At 45.2% G+C, this 17,499-nt stretch overlaps 1 protein-coding gene across 1 annotated transcript in view; it reads right to left on the bottom strand.

The window, feature by feature from the left end:
* Positions 1-17,499, bottom strand: part of LOC133362958 (antifreeze protein Maxi-like) — a 196,354-nt gene that overhangs the window by 13,044 nt on the left and 165,811 nt on the right. The window contains exons 2-3 of the mRNA XM_061581935.1: positions 9,448-9,527; positions 8,606-8,782 (exon numbers count right to left, since the gene is read on the bottom strand). Coding sequence (XP_061437919.1) covers positions 8,606-8,782; positions 9,448-9,527 — 257 coding nt within the window. The remainder of the gene's footprint in view (positions 1-8,605; positions 8,783-9,447; positions 9,528-17,499) is intronic.

Raw genomic sequence — 17,499 nt, 5'->3', positions numbered from 1 at the left:
GCGAAGTAGTCAACATCTCCTAGCCACCGTGGTGATGATGAGAGAGACACGCAAACTCCAAATACACAGCAGCGAGATCGAACCCACGACCTCCTGTATACCAGGCGAAGTAGTCAACATCTCCGAGCCACCGTGATGATGATGAGAGAGACACGCAAACTCCAAATACACAGCAGCGACATCGAACCCACGAACTCCTGTATACCAGGCGAGGTAGTTGACATCTCCTAGCCACCGTGATGATGATGAGAGAGACACGCAAACTCCAAATACACAGCAGCGAGATCGAACCCACGACCTCCTGTGTACCAGGCGAAGTAGTCAACATCTCCTAGCCACCGTGGTGATGATGAGAGAGACACGCAAACTCCAAATACACAGCAGCGAGATCGAACCCACGACCTCCTGTATACCAGGCGAAGTAGTCAACATCTCCGAGCCACCGTGATGATGATGATGATGAGAGAGACACGCAAACTCCAAATACACAGCCGCGAGATCGAACCCACGACCTCCTGTATACCAGGCGAAGTAGTCAACATCTCCTAGCCACCGTGGTGATGATGAGAGAGACACGCAAACTCCAAGTACACAGCAGCGAGATCGAACCCACGACCTCCTGTATACCAGGCGAAGTAGTCAACATCTCCGAGCCACCGTGATGATGATGATGATGAGAGAGACACGCAAACTCAAAATACACAGCAGCGAGATCGAACCCACGAACTCCTGTATACCAGGCGAGGTAGTTGACATCTCCTAGCCACCGTGATGATGATGAGAGAGACACACAAACTCCAAATACACAGGACAGCGGGCATCAGGGCCGAGATCGAACCCACGACCTCCTGTATACCAGGCGAGGTAGTTGACATCTCCTAGCCACCCTGATTATGATGATGAGAGAGACACGCAAACTCCAAATATACAGCAGCGGGCATCAGGGCGGGATCGAACCCACGACCTCCTGTGTACCAGGCGAGGTAGTTGACATCTCCTAGCCACCGTGAGGATGATGATGAGAGAGACACGCAAACTCCAAATACACAGCAGCAGGCATCAGGGCTGGGATCGAACCCACGACCTCCTGTATACCAGGCGAGGTAGTCGACATCTCCTAGCCACCATGATGATGATGAGAGAAATTAGGAAAAACTTTCACAGTTTAGTTCAAACCACGACCTTCATTCCCCGCTATTCGCCCCGTCCACGACTACATTTCCTCCGGGAGAACGTATCCTCCCAGTACGCATCTTCCAACTGCCCCAGATTGCTTCGACCGCATTCTTCACTCCAGAGTTGAAGTTTTTGTCACTGCAAGGGTCTTTGGTTCTTTCGGTAAAGTCACGAAGATGAAAAAATAAAATGAAAAATAAAAAAAATCTTCATCAGGTGTGATGATTGCTTGTGTTACAATCGAAACGTCGTGATTTATTTATATTTTTTATTTTTTATTTTATTTTATTTTTAAATCCTTTATATTAAGTTCACTTGCTTGCTTGCGCGCTTACGACCGTGCAAATCTTTCGGTCGTTTTTTAACCCACTTCCCGTGATCCAATCGAGCTGACATTTTGCACACAGACTCGTTGTGCGTGACAAAAAATTAACCCGTAAAAACAAAGTTTTTCACTATAAATCCTTTAGATGCGTGGCGGCTAGAGTCCTCTCGTCCTCTGGCTTGAGATGGCTGCCACCTATGGGTCAGATGAATGCCTGCCACCATTAAGCAATTGGTAATTAAATATCATTTATTTTTTTCCTAAAAAGTGTAAAATTTTGGGGAAAAAATTTCACGAATATTAATTGTCACGCACAACGAGTCTGTGTAGCAAAATGTCAGCTCGATTGGATCACGGGAAGTGGGTTAAAAAACGACCGAAAGATTTGCACGGTCGTAAGCGCGCAAGCAAGTGAACTTAATATAAAGGATTAAAAAAACTAACCCGTAAAAACAAAGTTTTTCACTATAAATCCTTTATATGCGTGGCGGCTAGAGTCCTCTCGTCCTCTGGCTTGAGATGGCTGCCACCTATGGGTCAGATGAATGGCTGCCACCATTAAGCAATTGGTAATTAAATATTTAATTTAAAGGATTTAAATAAAAAACGACCGAAAGATTTGCACCGTCGTAAGCGCGCAAGCAAGCAAGCAAACTTAATATAAAGGATTTTAAAAGGTGGCGCGTTACGGTGAATGAAGGGGTGGGTGGGGTGGTGGGGGGGTGACGGACAGGCTCGATGCGGATGTGGGGGGCAGAGGCCTGGTGGCCCGCATGCTCGAACTGATTGAGGAACACAGCGGAAGGCTGGCGGTGAGGGGGGGGGGTGAGGGACGTGGTTAGGTGCACGTAGAGGGGAGCGAGATGTGGGAGCCGGGTCGGAGGAGGAAAAGGGCCGGGGGGGAACCGGGAGTGGGTTAGAGGCCGGCGGGGGTGGAGGGGAGGAAACGGCAGAAGGTGGAGGCAGTGGTAGACAAGAAGCCATAGAAAGGCGAAATGAGGAAAGCGAGTGGGGGGAGAGTCTAACCTCCCATTCCCCTCTCTCGTGGGTTGGCAATTAGAGATCGGAGGAGGAAGAGGATTGGGGAACCGAGAGTGGGTTAGAGGGGAGGGGAGAGAAACGGCAGAAGGTGGAGGTAGTGGAAGAGATGAAGCAATAGAGGATCTGAGGGCAGAGCGAAATGAGGAAAGCGAGCGGGGGGAGAGTCTAACTTCCCATTCCCTTCTCTCGTGGGTTGGGAATTAGTGGTCGGAGGAGGAAGAGGATTGGGGAACTGAGAGTCGGTTAGAGGTGGGGGGAGAGAAACGGCAGAAGGTGGAGGTAGTGGAAGAGATGAAGCCATCAAGGATCAGAGCGTGTTTTTAGTTTGCATTCTGACCACAAGTGTTGTGGTTAACGCAGCCACGATTCCTTGTAAAAGGTTTCACACTTTGGTGTTCTGACATCGCAACGCAGCTGTTCTGTTGCCAGAAAAAAGGGGGAAAATCTTTTCTCGTATTTTGTTACTGGCAAAGGAGGTCCCGTGAAGATGAAGCAACAGAGAAAGCGAAATGAGGAAAGCGAGCGGGGGGAGAGTCTAACCTCCCATTCCCTTCTCTCGTGGGTTGGGAATTAGAGATCGGAGTAGGAGGAGGATTGGGGAACCGAGAGTGGGTTAGAGGCAGGCGGGGGGGGGTAGGAACGATAGAGGGTGAAGGCAGTGGAAGAGAAGAAGTGAACAGGGAAGGGAAGGAGGCTCTGTAGGGTTCTCTGCAATTGTCCAAATTAAACACATTCTCCTGCGGAGGGAGCTGGTAGGGACGTTGGGTTGCTCGGTCAATGGCCTGCAGGGTCAACGGCGGCGTCGTGTATTCCGCAAATATGCCCGACTGTGAGGGCGGGCACAAGCCGGCGTGAGTAGGTGAAACGTTGAGTTTTATAAGGGCACCACGGGGTGACCAGCCCCTCCCCACCCAGCCCCACCCCTCCCACCCCCCACCCAGCCCCACCCAGCCCCTCCCCACCCCCCACCCAGCCCCACCCTTCCCACCCTCCCCACCCTGCCCCAGCCCCACCCTCCCCACCCAGCCCCTCCCCACCCCCCACCCAGCCCCACCCTTCCCACCCTCCCCACCCTGCCCCAGCCCCACCCTCCCCACCCAGCCCCTCCCCACCCAGCCCCTCCCTGCACGACGGACGGACGGACACAATAATCCCCTGTGGCCTGGTGTAACCAGGAGGTTCCTACCAGTAGAAACAAAAACTTTTAAAAATTCCATTTGACCAGGTAGTGAACTGCTACGTAGCTCAAAAGCGACCCTGCCCATAACAACTCAACCAAATGTCGGCTTATCATCATCACCATCATCATGTGGACATTCATAGCGGTAGCCACATACTTTCCAAACACGTAGAGGCACGCGCAGACCAATAGAGACGCATGGAGACCCACAGAAATGACCCAAGATGAATACAGACCCGCAGAGACACATAGAGACTCACAGACTAAACTACAAATATATTAATCTAGAATTGAAGATTTCGTGACTGCAGAAATTATACTCATTGGGTTTTTTTCCGGTAAAGTAACGTATGTAGAAAGAAAAGAACATTTTAATAAATTAAATTTAAATAAAATAATTTGATTTTATTTATTTAAATTTTAAATGAATTACATTTAATTTAAATAATTTAATTTTAACAAATAAAATTTTATTTTGATATAATTTACTTTTAATCATTTAAATTTTCTTTTATTTCTACATACGTGACTTTACCGAAAAAATAACAATGAGTACAATTATATTAGATTGAGTTGCTACACTCATCATCATCATCGTCACTTGGACATTTATAGCGGTAGCCAAAAACACACAGAGACACGTGCAGACGCACAGAGACACAACGAGACCCACAGAGATACATAGAGACCCATAGACTAAACTACAATAAAACCGATTTAAAGCTTTCGTGACTGCAGGGATTCATCTTCTTGGTTTTTTCGGTAAAGTCACGTAGAAGGGAAGTAATAAAATAATAAAAATAAAACATAATAAAATAAAATAATTCTCACCTGAAGACGGCTGCTTGCGTTGTAGCCGAAACGTCGTGAGAATTATTTTATTTTATTATATTTTATTTTTATTATTTTATTACTTCCCTTCTACGTGACTTTACCGAAAGAACCAAGAAGATGAGTACAATAAAACCATTGTGTGATTACTCTTTGGTTCTTGCGGTAAAGTCACGTAGGTATAAATAAATCACGACGTTTCGAGCGCAACACAAAAGCGTCCGTCATCAGGTGGGAAAGCATGGTCTGCTGCTCAGGCAGACTGTTCTAAAAAGGTTTGAAACGGGTGTAGCCCAAGGGTCATCAAGAAGTGGCCGGGGCTAGTGATGCTAATGTGAAAAATTTGTGTGATGTTAATGTGAGAGATTAGAGTGCACGGAAGTGGCTATGTTAATGTGAGAGATTAGCATGATGTTAATGTGAGAGATTAGCGTGATGTTAATGTGAGAGATTAGCATGATGTTAATGTGAGAGATTAGCGTGATGTTAATGTGAGAGATTAGCGTGATGTTAATGTGAGAGATTAGCATGATGTTAATGTGAGAGATTAGCATGATGTTAATGTGAGAGATTAGCATGATGTTAATGTGAGAGATTAGCATGATGTTAATGTGAGAGATTAGCATGATGTTAATGTGAGAGATTAGCATGATGTTAATGTGAGAGATTAGCATGATGTTAATGTGAGAAATTAGAGTGCACGGAAGTGGCTATGTTAATGTGAGAGATTAGCATGATGTTAATGTGAGAGATTAGCATGATGTTAATGTGAGAAATTAGAGTGCACGGAAGTGGCTATGTTAATGTGAGAGATTAGCATGATGTTAATGTGAGAGATTAGCATGATGTTAATGTGAGAGATTAGCATGATGTTAATGTGAGAGATTAGCATGATGTTAATGTGAGAGATTAGCATGATGTTAGTGTGAGAGATTAGCATGATGTTAATGTGAGAGATTAGCATGATGTTAATGTGAGAGATTAGCATGATGTTAATGTGAGATATTAGCGTGATGTTAATGTGAGAGATTAGCATGATGTTAATGTGAGAAATTAGCGTGATGTTAATGTGAGAGATTAGCATGATGTTAATGTGAAAAAATAGCATAATGTCAACGTGAGAAATTAGCATGATGTTAATGTGAGGGATTAGCATGATGTTAATGTGAGAGATTAGCATGATGTTAATGTGAGAGATTAGCATGATGTTAATGTGAGAAATTAGCATGATGGTAATGTGAGAGATTAGCATGATGTTAATGGGAGAGATTAGCATGATGTTAACGTGAAAAAATAGCATGATGTTAATGTGAGATATTAGCATGATGTTAATGTGAGAGATTAGCATGATGTTAATGTGAGGGATTAGCATGATGTTAATGTGAGAGATTAGCATGATAGTAATGTGAGAGATTAGCATGATGGTAATGTGAGAGATTAGCATGATGTTAATGTGAGAGATTAGCATGATGTTAATGTGAGAGATTAGCGTGATGTTAATGTGAGAGATTAGCGTCATGTTAATGTGAGAGATTAGCGTGATGTTAATGTGAGAGATTAGCGTGATGTTAATGTGAGAGATTAGCATGATGTTAATGTGAGAGATTAGCATGATGTTAATGTGAGAGATTAGCATGATGTTAATGTGAGAGATTAGCATGATGTTAATGTGAGAAATTAGCATGATGGTAATGTGAGAGATTAGCATGATGTTAATGTGAGAAATTAGCATGATGGTAATGTGAGAGATTAGCATGATGTTAATGTGAGAGATTAGCATGATGGTAATGTGAGAGATTAGCATGATGTTAATGTGAGAAATTAGCATGATGTTAATGTGAGAGATTAGCGTGATGTTAATGTGAGAGATTAGCGTGATGTTAATGTGAGAGATTAGCATGATGTTAATGTGAGAGATTAGCATGATGTTAATGTGAGAGATTAGCATGATGTTAATGTGAGAGATTAGCGTGATGTTAATGTGAGAGATTAGCATGATGTTAATGTGAGAGATTAGCATGTTGTTAATGTGAGAGATTAGCATGATGTTAATGTGAGAGATTAGCATGATGTTAATGTGAGAAATTAGCACGACGTTAATGTGAGGGATTAGCATGATGTTAATGTGAGAGATTAGCATGATGTTAATGTGAGAGATTAGCGTGATGGTAATGTGAGAGATTAGCATGATGTTAATGTGAGAGATTAGCATGATGTTAATGTGAGAGATTAGCGTGATGTTAATGTGAGAGATTAGCGTGATGTTAATGTGAGAGATTAGCGTGATGTTAATGTGAGAGATTAGCATGATGTTAATGTGAGAGATTAGCACGATGTGAATGTGAGAGATTAGCGTGATGTTAATGTGAGAGATTAGCGTGATGTTAATGTGAGAGATTAGCATGATGTTAATGTGAGAGGTTAGCATGATGTTAATGTGAGAGATTAGCGTGATGGTAATGTGAGAGATTAGCATGATGTTAATGTGAGAGATTAGCATGATGTTAATGTGAGAGATTAGCATGATGTTAATGTGAGAGATTAGCATGATGTTAATGTGAGAGATTAGCATGATGTTAATGTGAGAGATTAGCATGATGTTAATGTGAGAGATTAGCGTGATGGTAATGTGAGAGATTAGCATGATGTTAATGTGAGAGATTAGCATGATGTTAATGTGAGAGATTAGCATGATGTTAATGTGAGAGATTAGCGTGATGTGAATGTGAGAGATTAGCATGATGTTAATGTGAGAGATTAGCATGATGTTAATGTGAGAGATTAGCATGATGTTAATGTGAGAGATTAGCATGATGTTAATGTGAGAGATTAGCATGATGTTAATGTGAGAGATTAGCATGATGTTAATGTGAGAGATTAGCATGATGTTAATGTGAGAGATTAACATGTAACTGTAAGATAGGAGGAGAGGGGCCTCTTCGACAAGGGAGTGCAACCCAACGGGTGCAATCCATAGGGCCTGTCAGTATGAGAGTGCAATACAAAGGACATATGAGCATGAGAGTGCAATACAAAGGCATGAGAGTGCATTTCAAAGAATATGTGAGCATGAGAGATCTAAGAGAGAGGCACACAGAGAGTCAAAAACAACAGCTGACATAGGCAGGTAGGATGGAAACATCACAGTCAGTTAAGACTTTACCTGCTTAATAACGTCCTTCCAATCATTGCTCAGTTTGCACTCATCATCTCGGTTGAAGTTGTGTCTGTGTTTAGATATCTGGATGGATTCATGAACAAATCGCTGAAGGTAGCCGGTAGGTTTGCAGAGTACCTCCATCTTACCAGGTAAGGTTGCACTGAGCTGTCGATCTTTTACAGACGCGTACCCGACCATCACAAATGATAGCTCAGCTATCTTGCAATTACTTATCATCACGTGGAAATATCTAGCAGTAGTCAAATACTCTTAAACGCGTGACGTCTATCCTAAATGTGGAGTTGAAAAAACCGAAGGACCACGGGGAGAGAAAAAGAGAGACGCAGACTCCAAATATGCAGCAGGCGTCGTCAGGGTCGAGATCGAACCCACGACCTCCTGTACACCACGCGAGGTAGTCAACATCTCATAGCCACCGTGATGATGATGATGATGATGACGAGAGAAAGAGAGACGCAGACTCCAAATCTACAGCAGCAGCAGGCGTCAGGGTCGGGATCGAACCCACGACCTCCTGCATACCAGGCGAGGTAGTCAACATCTCCTAGCCACCATGGCATCAAGGTCGGGATCGAACCCACGACCTCCTGTATAGCAGGCGAGGTAGTCAACATCTCCTAGCCACCGTGATGATGACGATGATGATGAGAGAGAGAGACACGCAAACTACAAATCTACAGCAGCAGGCATCGTCAGGGTCGAGATCGAACCCACGACCTCCTGCGTACCAGGCGAGGTAGCCTGAGTCACCACACAGACCCAGGTCATTGCGGACAGACAGACAAACCGAGAGAAAGAAAAACGGACGGACGGACGAAGAGACGGACATCCAAACGGACGCACGCACGGCACGCACGGCAGGCCGACGTACGTGAGAGGGCACGGAGGCCGAGAGACGGACGTCGCCAGCCGCGGCGTCCACGTAGACCACCAGCAGGCGCTGGCTGCCGTCGGAGAGGAACCGGCGTGCCGCCAGCCGGTGGTGATCTTGCCAGGCGGCGCCGGACGGTGCCCCGCTCAGCGCCACCCGCGATAGGATAGCGTCGGCCTGGATACGTGCACACGCACGCACACGCATGCACACACACACGCGCACGCACACACACGCACACGCACACACATACGCACACACACACACGCGCGCGCACACACACACATGCACGCGCACGCACGCACACACGCACACACGCACGCACACACACGCACACACACACAGACACACACGAGGCAAAGGCAGAGGTCACCTGGGGCTGTCACACAAATTCCGGTTGTAGTTGCGGCGGCAGCGGCGTTTGGCTGGCCATGTATACTGCGCTTTCGGGTGCAATATACACTACACTATACACTACGCTATACACTATACAATACTATACATTACACTATACACTACACTATACACTACTATACACTACACTATACACTACACTATACACTACACTATACACTATACACTACACTATACACTACTGTACACTACACTATACACTACACTATACACTACACTATACACTACTGTACACTACACTATACACTACACTATACACTACCCACCAACCAACCTCCACCACCAACCAACCAACCACCAACCACCACCAACCACCCACCACCAACCAACCACCACCACCCACAACCACCACCACCACCCACAACCACCACCACCACCCACAACCACCACCACCACCACCACGTGTGTGTGGTTAAAGAATGCCTCACCGGGTCACGTGGCACCTGATCCTCCCCTCCGCTCTGCAGGTGCCCGTCGCTTGTCGCGACGTCTGCACCATCCTCCATGCCTATGAAACAACAACAACAACATAAACAACAACATCAAAACAACAACATCACCATCATCATCGTCACGATCATCATCATCATCATCATCGTCGTCGTCGTCGTCGCGATCCGTGGGCAGATATCGCTGCACCTTTCGTCATTTGTTGATTTGCTCTGGTAGTGGCACCTCATCGTAGTGTATAGTGTAGTGTATAGTGTAGTGTATAGTGTAGTGTGTAGTGTATAGTGTAGTGTATAGTGTAGTGTGTAGTGTATAGTGTAGTGTATAATGTAGTGTGTAGTGTAGTGTAGTGTATAGTGTAGTGTATAGTGTAATGTATAGTAGTGTAGTGTATAGTGTAGTATATAGTGTAGTGTATAGTGTAGTGTATAGTGTAGTGTATAGTAGTGTATAATGTAGTGTATAGTAGTGTATAGTAGTGTATAGTGTAGTGTATAGTGTAGTGTATAGTAGTGTATAATGTAGTGTATAGTAGTGTATAGTAGTGTATAGTGTAGTGTATAGTAGTGTATAGTGTATAGTGTAGTGTATAGTGTAGTGTATAGTGTAGTGTATAGTAGTGTATAGTGTTGTGTATAGTGTAGTGTATAGTAGTGTATAGTGTTGTGTATAGTGTAGTGTATAGTGTAGTGTATAGTGTATAGTGTAGTGTATAGCGTAGTGTATAGTAGTGTATAGTAGTGTATAGTGTAGTGTATAGTAGTGTATAGTGTTGTGTATAGTGTAGTGTATAGTGTAGTGTATAATATTGTAGTGTATAGTGTAGTGTATAGTGTAGTGTATAGTAGTGTAGTGTATAGCGTAGTATATAATAGTGTAGTTTATAGTAATGTAAAGTGTAGTGTATAACAGTGTAGTGTATAACAGTGTAGTGTATAACAGTGTAGTGTATAACAGTGTAGTGTATAGTGCAGTGCATCGTCATCATCATCATCGTCGTCATCACAATCCATGGGCAGCAGCAGCAGCAGCATTAGCAGCTGGTGTGTCCACCGCACATTTCATCATTTGCCGTTTCCACTTTTCTCTCCCTGCCTGGCGGTGCCAACATTGTCAGGTCGTAGTGGCGGCAACATGACATCTTAGGTCAGGTCATTTCTCCGAACAACAACAACCAACAACAACACGTTTAACATTGCTATTGATAATTGTTTTTTTACCCTTCTATCTGGCAACAAAACTGACACCTTTTTTACAAGGAGTCATGTTTGCATAGACCACAATACCTGCAGTCATAATGCAAACAAAAAACACAACTCTGATAATGTATGCACTATCCTTGAAGTTGATTGGTCCACACCCGAGACAGCTTTCCTTAGAGCTCCAACTTCAAGGACAGTGCATACATTATCAAAGTTATGTGTTTTGTTTGCATTATGACTGCAGGTATTGTGGTCTATGTAAACATGACTCCTTGTAAAAAAAAAGGTGTCAGTTTTGTTGCCAGATAGAAGGGTAAAAAAAAACAATTATTATATTTTTTACTGGCAAATGAGGTTCCAATGGTGTCTTTTTATATTAAACCCGATCATCTGAGATTGGGAGAAATCCGGTTTAATTGGTTCTAATTTTCAGAACCGCACTTTGCCAACTTCTCAACGATGGGCTTCATCCATTCCAAGCTAAGGAACTTCACTGGCAGTGCCCACGATTGTGGAGGAGAAGCTCGTGTTCATCTTCTTGGTTCTTTCGGTAAAGTCACGTCGAATGGAAATAATAAAATAATAAAAATAAAACATAATAAAATATTATATTATTTTATTATGTTTCGTTTTAATAATAAAATAATTAAAATAATACATTCCAAAAATTGTTATATTATTTTATTATGTTTTTTTTTATTATTTCCATTCTACGTGACTCTACCGAAAGAACCAAGAAGATGAATCCCTGCAGTCACGAAAGCTTTAAGTCGAAATTTAAGCTCGTGTTCATCAAGACCAACCTGCCCGCCGCATTCTACGACTACCCCGTGCCCGACGCCCCCCCCCCCCCCGAGTACGATAGCAGCACCGACGAGGAAGCAGCCTGAGCCTTGGATCAGAGTTTCGTATTCATTAGACCAGGTTTTAATTCCCCGAAATCGGGTTTAATTGTATTAAAGAAAAAAACCCGATGCCTGCCGCTGAAAAAATCGTGTTTTTTCCACCCATGGGAGGGAGGGGTGGTGTGATGATGATCTCTGTATTTGTGTGTCTCTGTGTGTCTGTGCACACCAATTTAATTACACAGAGTCGCGCCCATTTGACGCTTGGCTGACTCCGTACGCTCGGGAGGGTTACGGGACGCACCCTCAATCCACCCCTTAACCACCACCACCCCCCGCCACCACCACCCCCTCCAAACTCACCTTCACCCATCACCCCGAAATACGAAATCTTAAAATATATTTATATTACTGTTTAATAGCAGTAGCCAAATACACTGAACGCACAGGGACACACAGAGACACGCAGAGAGACATCGAGACACAAAGAAACACACAGAGACCCACAGAGACACACTGAAACCCAGAGACACACATATACCCATAGAGACCCACAGAGACACAGAGACACATAGAGGAACACAGGGACCCATAGAGACACACAAAGACATCGAGACACAAAGAGACACACAGAGACCCACAGAGACACACATAAACCCATAGAGACACACAGATACCCATAGAGACCCACAGAGACACACAGAGACCCACAGAGACACATAGAGGCACACAGGGACCCACAGAGACACACAGAGAGACATAGAGACACAAAGAGACACACAGAGACCCACAGAGACACATAGAGGCGCACAGGGACCCATAGAGACACACAGAGACACAAAGAGACACAAAAAGACACACAGAGACCCACAGAGACACACAGACACCCCCATAGAGACCCACAGAGAGACATAGAGACACACAAAGACCCATAGAGACATATTGAGACCCAAAAATACACAGAGACCCACAGAGACCAATATAAACCCATCGAGATAGATAGAGACTCAAAGAGACACATCGAGACCCAGAGACCCATAGAGACCCACAGCAACACAGATACCCATAGAGACCCACAGAGACCTTCAGAGACCCACAGAGACACACAGAGACCCACAGAGACCCACAGAGACACACGGAGACACATAGAGACAAGTAGATACCCACAGAGACGAATAGAGATCAACAGAGATGCATAGAGACCCATAAACTAAAACTACTAAACTAGTATTTCTTTATTGTAACCAGGTAAGGGGCCCCACCCACTTAGCTGTCTTTTGTTGTTGTCAGAAGCGATCTGGCGATCACAAGTGATGGCTCAACAAAGTGGGCTGATACCATCATCATCATCACCATCATCATCACCATCATAATCACCATCATAATCATCATCATCATCACCACCATCATCATCACCATCATAATCATCATCATTACCATTATCACCATCATTACCATCATCATCATCACCACCATCATCACCATCATCATCACCACCATCATCATCATCATCACCATCATCATCACCACCATCATCATCACCATCATCATCACCACCATCATCATCACCATCATTTTCACCATCATCATCACCATCATCATCACCACCATCATCACCACCATCATCACCACCATCATCATCATCACCATCATCATCACCATCATTATCACCATCATCACCATCATCATCATCACCATCATCTTCATCACCATCATCTTCACCATCATCATCATTACTATCACCATCACTATCATCATCACCACCATCATCATCACCATCATTACCATTATCACCATCATTACCACCACCATCATCACCACCATCATCACCACCATCATCATCATCACCACCATCACCACCATCACCATCATTACCATTATCACCATCATTACCACCACCATCATCATCATCACCACCATCATCACCACCATCATCATCACCACCATCATCATCATCACCATCATCACCATCATCACCACCATCATCATCACCATCATCATCACCACCATCATCATCACCATCATCTTCACCATCATCATCACCATCATCATCACCACCATCATCACCACCATCATCACCACCATCATCATCATGACCATCATCATCACCATCATCACCACCATCATCACCACGACCATCATCATCATCATCACCACCATCATCATCATCACCATCATCATCACCATCATCACCATCATCACCATCACCACCATCATCATCACCACCATCATCATCATCACCATCATCACCACCATCACCACCATCATCATCATCACCATCACCACCACCATCATCATCATCACCATCATCACCATCATCATCACCACCATCATTACCATCATCATCAACAACATCACCATCATCATCACCATGATGATAATCATCACCACGACTGCTGTTGATGCACCACCAGACACACACGGTTACAGTAAAACCCCTTCAACCCACACGAACCACAACTTCCACCCCACCCCATCTCTCTCTCTCGTTATGAAAGACCAGAATCCAACACAGAGGGAAAAGTGGGGCCAGGAACCCTCAGAGTTATTTGCGGCTCTGTAATTAGTCACGGCTACCCCCCTGGGGGCTTTGCTGTGCGTGCGTGCGTGAGACACAAAGATCCCCCGTGTAGCCTCAACAGACTGCTGGGGCAAGTGCTGTTAGTAGCGAGTAGCAGCAGCAGCTATGAAGGTAGACACAGACAAAAATCCCCCGTGTAGCCTCAACAGACTGGGTGGGGTAAGTGCTGTTAGTAACGAGTAGCAGCAGCTATGAAGGTAGACACAAAGATCCCCCGTGTAGCCTCAACAGACTGCTGGGGCAAGTGCTGTTAGTAGCGAATAGCAGCAGCATCTATGAAGGTAGATACAGACAACGATCCCCCGTGTAGCCTCAACAGACTGCTGGGGCAAGTGCTGTTAGTAGCGAGTAGCAGCAGCACCTATGAAGGTAGACACAGACAAAAATCCCCCGTGTAGCCTCAACAGACTGCTGGGGCAAGTGCTGTTAGTAGCGAGTAGCAGCAGCACCTGTGAAGGTAGACACAGACAAAGATCCCCCGTGTAGCCTCAACAGACTGTGTGGGGCAAGTGCTGTCAGTAGCGAGTAGCAGCACCTGTGAAGATAGACACAGACAAAGATCCCCCGTGTAGCCTGTAACAGATTGCTGGGGCAAGTGCTGTTAGTAGCGAGAAGCAGCAACTATGAAGGTAGACACAGACAAAGGTCCCCCGTGTAGCCCTCAAAAACTGTCGGGGCAAGTGCTGTTAGCGAGCACCTGTTAAGGCCGGCACGGCACACGAGGGGGTGGTTGGCCAGCACCCGCAGTGGTTAGATGTCGACTACCTCGCCTGGTACACAGGAGGTCGTGGGTTCGATCCCAACCCTGACGATGCCTGCTGTATATTTGGAGTTTGCGTGTCTCTCTCTTCATCATCACGGTGGCTAGGAAATGTTGACTACTTCGCCTGGTGTGCAGGAGGTCGTGGGTTCGATCCCGATCCTGACGATGCCTGCTGCTGTATTTTTGGAATTTGCAGTGTCTCATCTTTCTCTCTCATCATCATCACAGTAGCTAGGAGATGTTAACTACTTCGCCTGCTACACAGGAGGTCGTGGGTTTACACAGGAGGTCGTGGGTTCGATCCCGATCCTGACGATGCCTGCTGCTGTAGATTTGGAGTCTGCGTGTCTCTCTCTCTCTCATCATCACGGTGGCTAGGAGATGTTGACTACCTCGCCTGGTGTACAGGAGGTTGTGAGTTCAATCCCGACCCTGACGATGCCTGCTGCTGTATTTTTGGAGTTTGCGTGTGTCTCTCTCTCTCTCATCATCATCACAGTAGCTATGAGATGTTAACTACCTCGCCTGGTACACAGGAGGTCGTGGGTTTACACAGGAGGTCGTGAGTTCAATCCCGATCCTGACGATGCCTGCTGCTGTATTTTTGGAGTTTGCGGTGTCTCAACTCTCTCTCATCATCATCACAGTAGCTAGGAGATGTTAACTACCTCGCCTGGTGTACAGGAGGTCGTGAGTTCAATCCCGACCCTGACGATGCCTGCTGCTGCTGTATTTTTGGAGTTTGCGGTTTCTCATCTCTCTCTCTCACCACGGTCACGTGGATTTTTTTTCTACCCGTCCTCCGGTTCCCCCCCCCCCCAACATTTCCAATGAACGTCATGCGTTTAGAGCATTTGGCTAAGTGCTCTACACATTTCCACGTGATGACGATGATGACGATGATAAGTCGTCATTTGGTTGAGCTGCAATCATTTGCGATGGGCAGGGTCGCTTCTGACCTACACCAGCAACTCAGTGGGACCTTACCTGGCACAATAAAAAATTAACCCGTAAAAACAAAGTTTTTCACTATAAATCCTTTATATGCGTGGCGGCTCGAGTCCTCTCGTCCTCTGGCTTGAGATGGCTGCCACCTATGGGTCAGATGATTGCTTGCCACCATTAAGCAATTGGTAATTACATTTTTTTTTCCTAAAAAGTGTAAGCTTTTGGAGAAAAAAATTTCACGAAAATAAATTGTCACGCACATCGAGTCTGTGTGCAAAATGTCAGCTCGATTGGATCACGGGAAGTGGGTTAAAAAAAGATTTGCACGGTCGTAAGCACGCAAGCAAGCAAGTGAACTTAATATAAAGGATTTTAAAAATAGTTTAATTTCAGTTTAGTCTATGGCAGAGGTCGCAATCGGGTACCCGATACCCGTACCCTACCCGATACCCGGCTACCCGTACCCGGCCGGGTACGGGTACCCGTTTGCGACCCTGGTGCGGCCGGGTACGGGTACGGGTAGGCCGTGAGTCACTGGTGAGTCACCGTTTGTCACTTATTTCCCAACGTCTTGTCTCTTCTCACAATTCAAGTTCCTAGAATCAACCCACCCGCGCCTGCAACATGGCTTCATCCCAGAGGTCGCAATCGGCTACCCGTACCCTACCCGATACCCGGCCGGGTACGGGTAGGGTACGGGTATCCGTTTGTAACCCTGGTGCGGCCGGGTACGGGTAAGGAATCACAACCCGTTTGCAACCTCTGGTCTATGAGTCTCAACTATGTGTCTCTTTTATGGCTTTATTTTGGTGATTTTAGAAAAGTTTTTTGGTTTGGCCATGTTTGTTTGTTGTAGTACAGAGTTAGACTGATTGCCTTAATCTAAGTTGTCTTGTGGTTGTTGTTGTTGTTGTTTGACTTGCATCCCACTGGGATATTTGCACACAGTGTACGGTAATTTTGCTGTCTTTTTTTGGATTTTCTGTTTGCACATAGTCACTTTAAGATGTTTCTTGTTCATGTTTTTGCTTTTTGTTTGTTGCGGTTGCACCCGATTCAAGAGCCGAATGGCTCACAAGGCTATACCTAATACATGAACTTTGGAATTCTGTGGGTCTCTATTTATCTCTATGGGTCTCTATGTGTCTCGATGTGTTTCTGGGGGTCTCTGTGTGACTCTGTGGATCTCTATGGGTTTCTATTAATCTCCATGGATCTTTACTCATCTCGATGTGTCTCTGTGGGTCTCTGTGTTTCTGTGGGTCTCTATGGGTTTCTATTCATCTCCATGGGTCTCTATTCATCTCGATGTATCTCTATGAGTCTCTATGTGTCTCTGTGGGTCTCTGTGTGACTCTGTGGATCTCTATGGGTTTCTATTCATCTCCATGGGTCTCTACTCATCTCGATGTGTCTCTGTGGGTCTCTGTGTGTTTCTGTGGGTCTCTATGGGTTTCTATTCATCTCCATGGGTCTCTACTCATCTCGATGTATCTCTATGGGTCTCTGTGTGTGTCTGTGGGTCTCTATGGGTTTCTATTCATCTCCATGGGTCTTTACTCATCTCGATGTATCTCTATGGGTCTCTGTGTGTTTCTGTGGGTCTCTATGGGTTTCTATTCATCTCCATGGGTCTCTACTCATCTCGATGTGTCTCTATGGGTCTCTGTGTGTCTCTGTGGATCTCTAAG

This window comes from Lethenteron reissneri, unplaced genomic scaffold (assembly GCF_015708825.2).
Source record: "Lethenteron reissneri isolate LAM-NWPU_2019-01 unplaced genomic scaffold, ASM1570882v1 scaffold_1638, whole genome shotgun sequence".
Lineage (NCBI taxonomy): Eukaryota > Metazoa > Chordata > Hyperoartia > Petromyzontiformes > Petromyzontidae > Lethenteron > Lethenteron reissneri.
The sequence above is the reverse complement of the archived record's forward strand: the minus strand, read 5'-3'. Positions and strand labels throughout refer to the sequence as shown.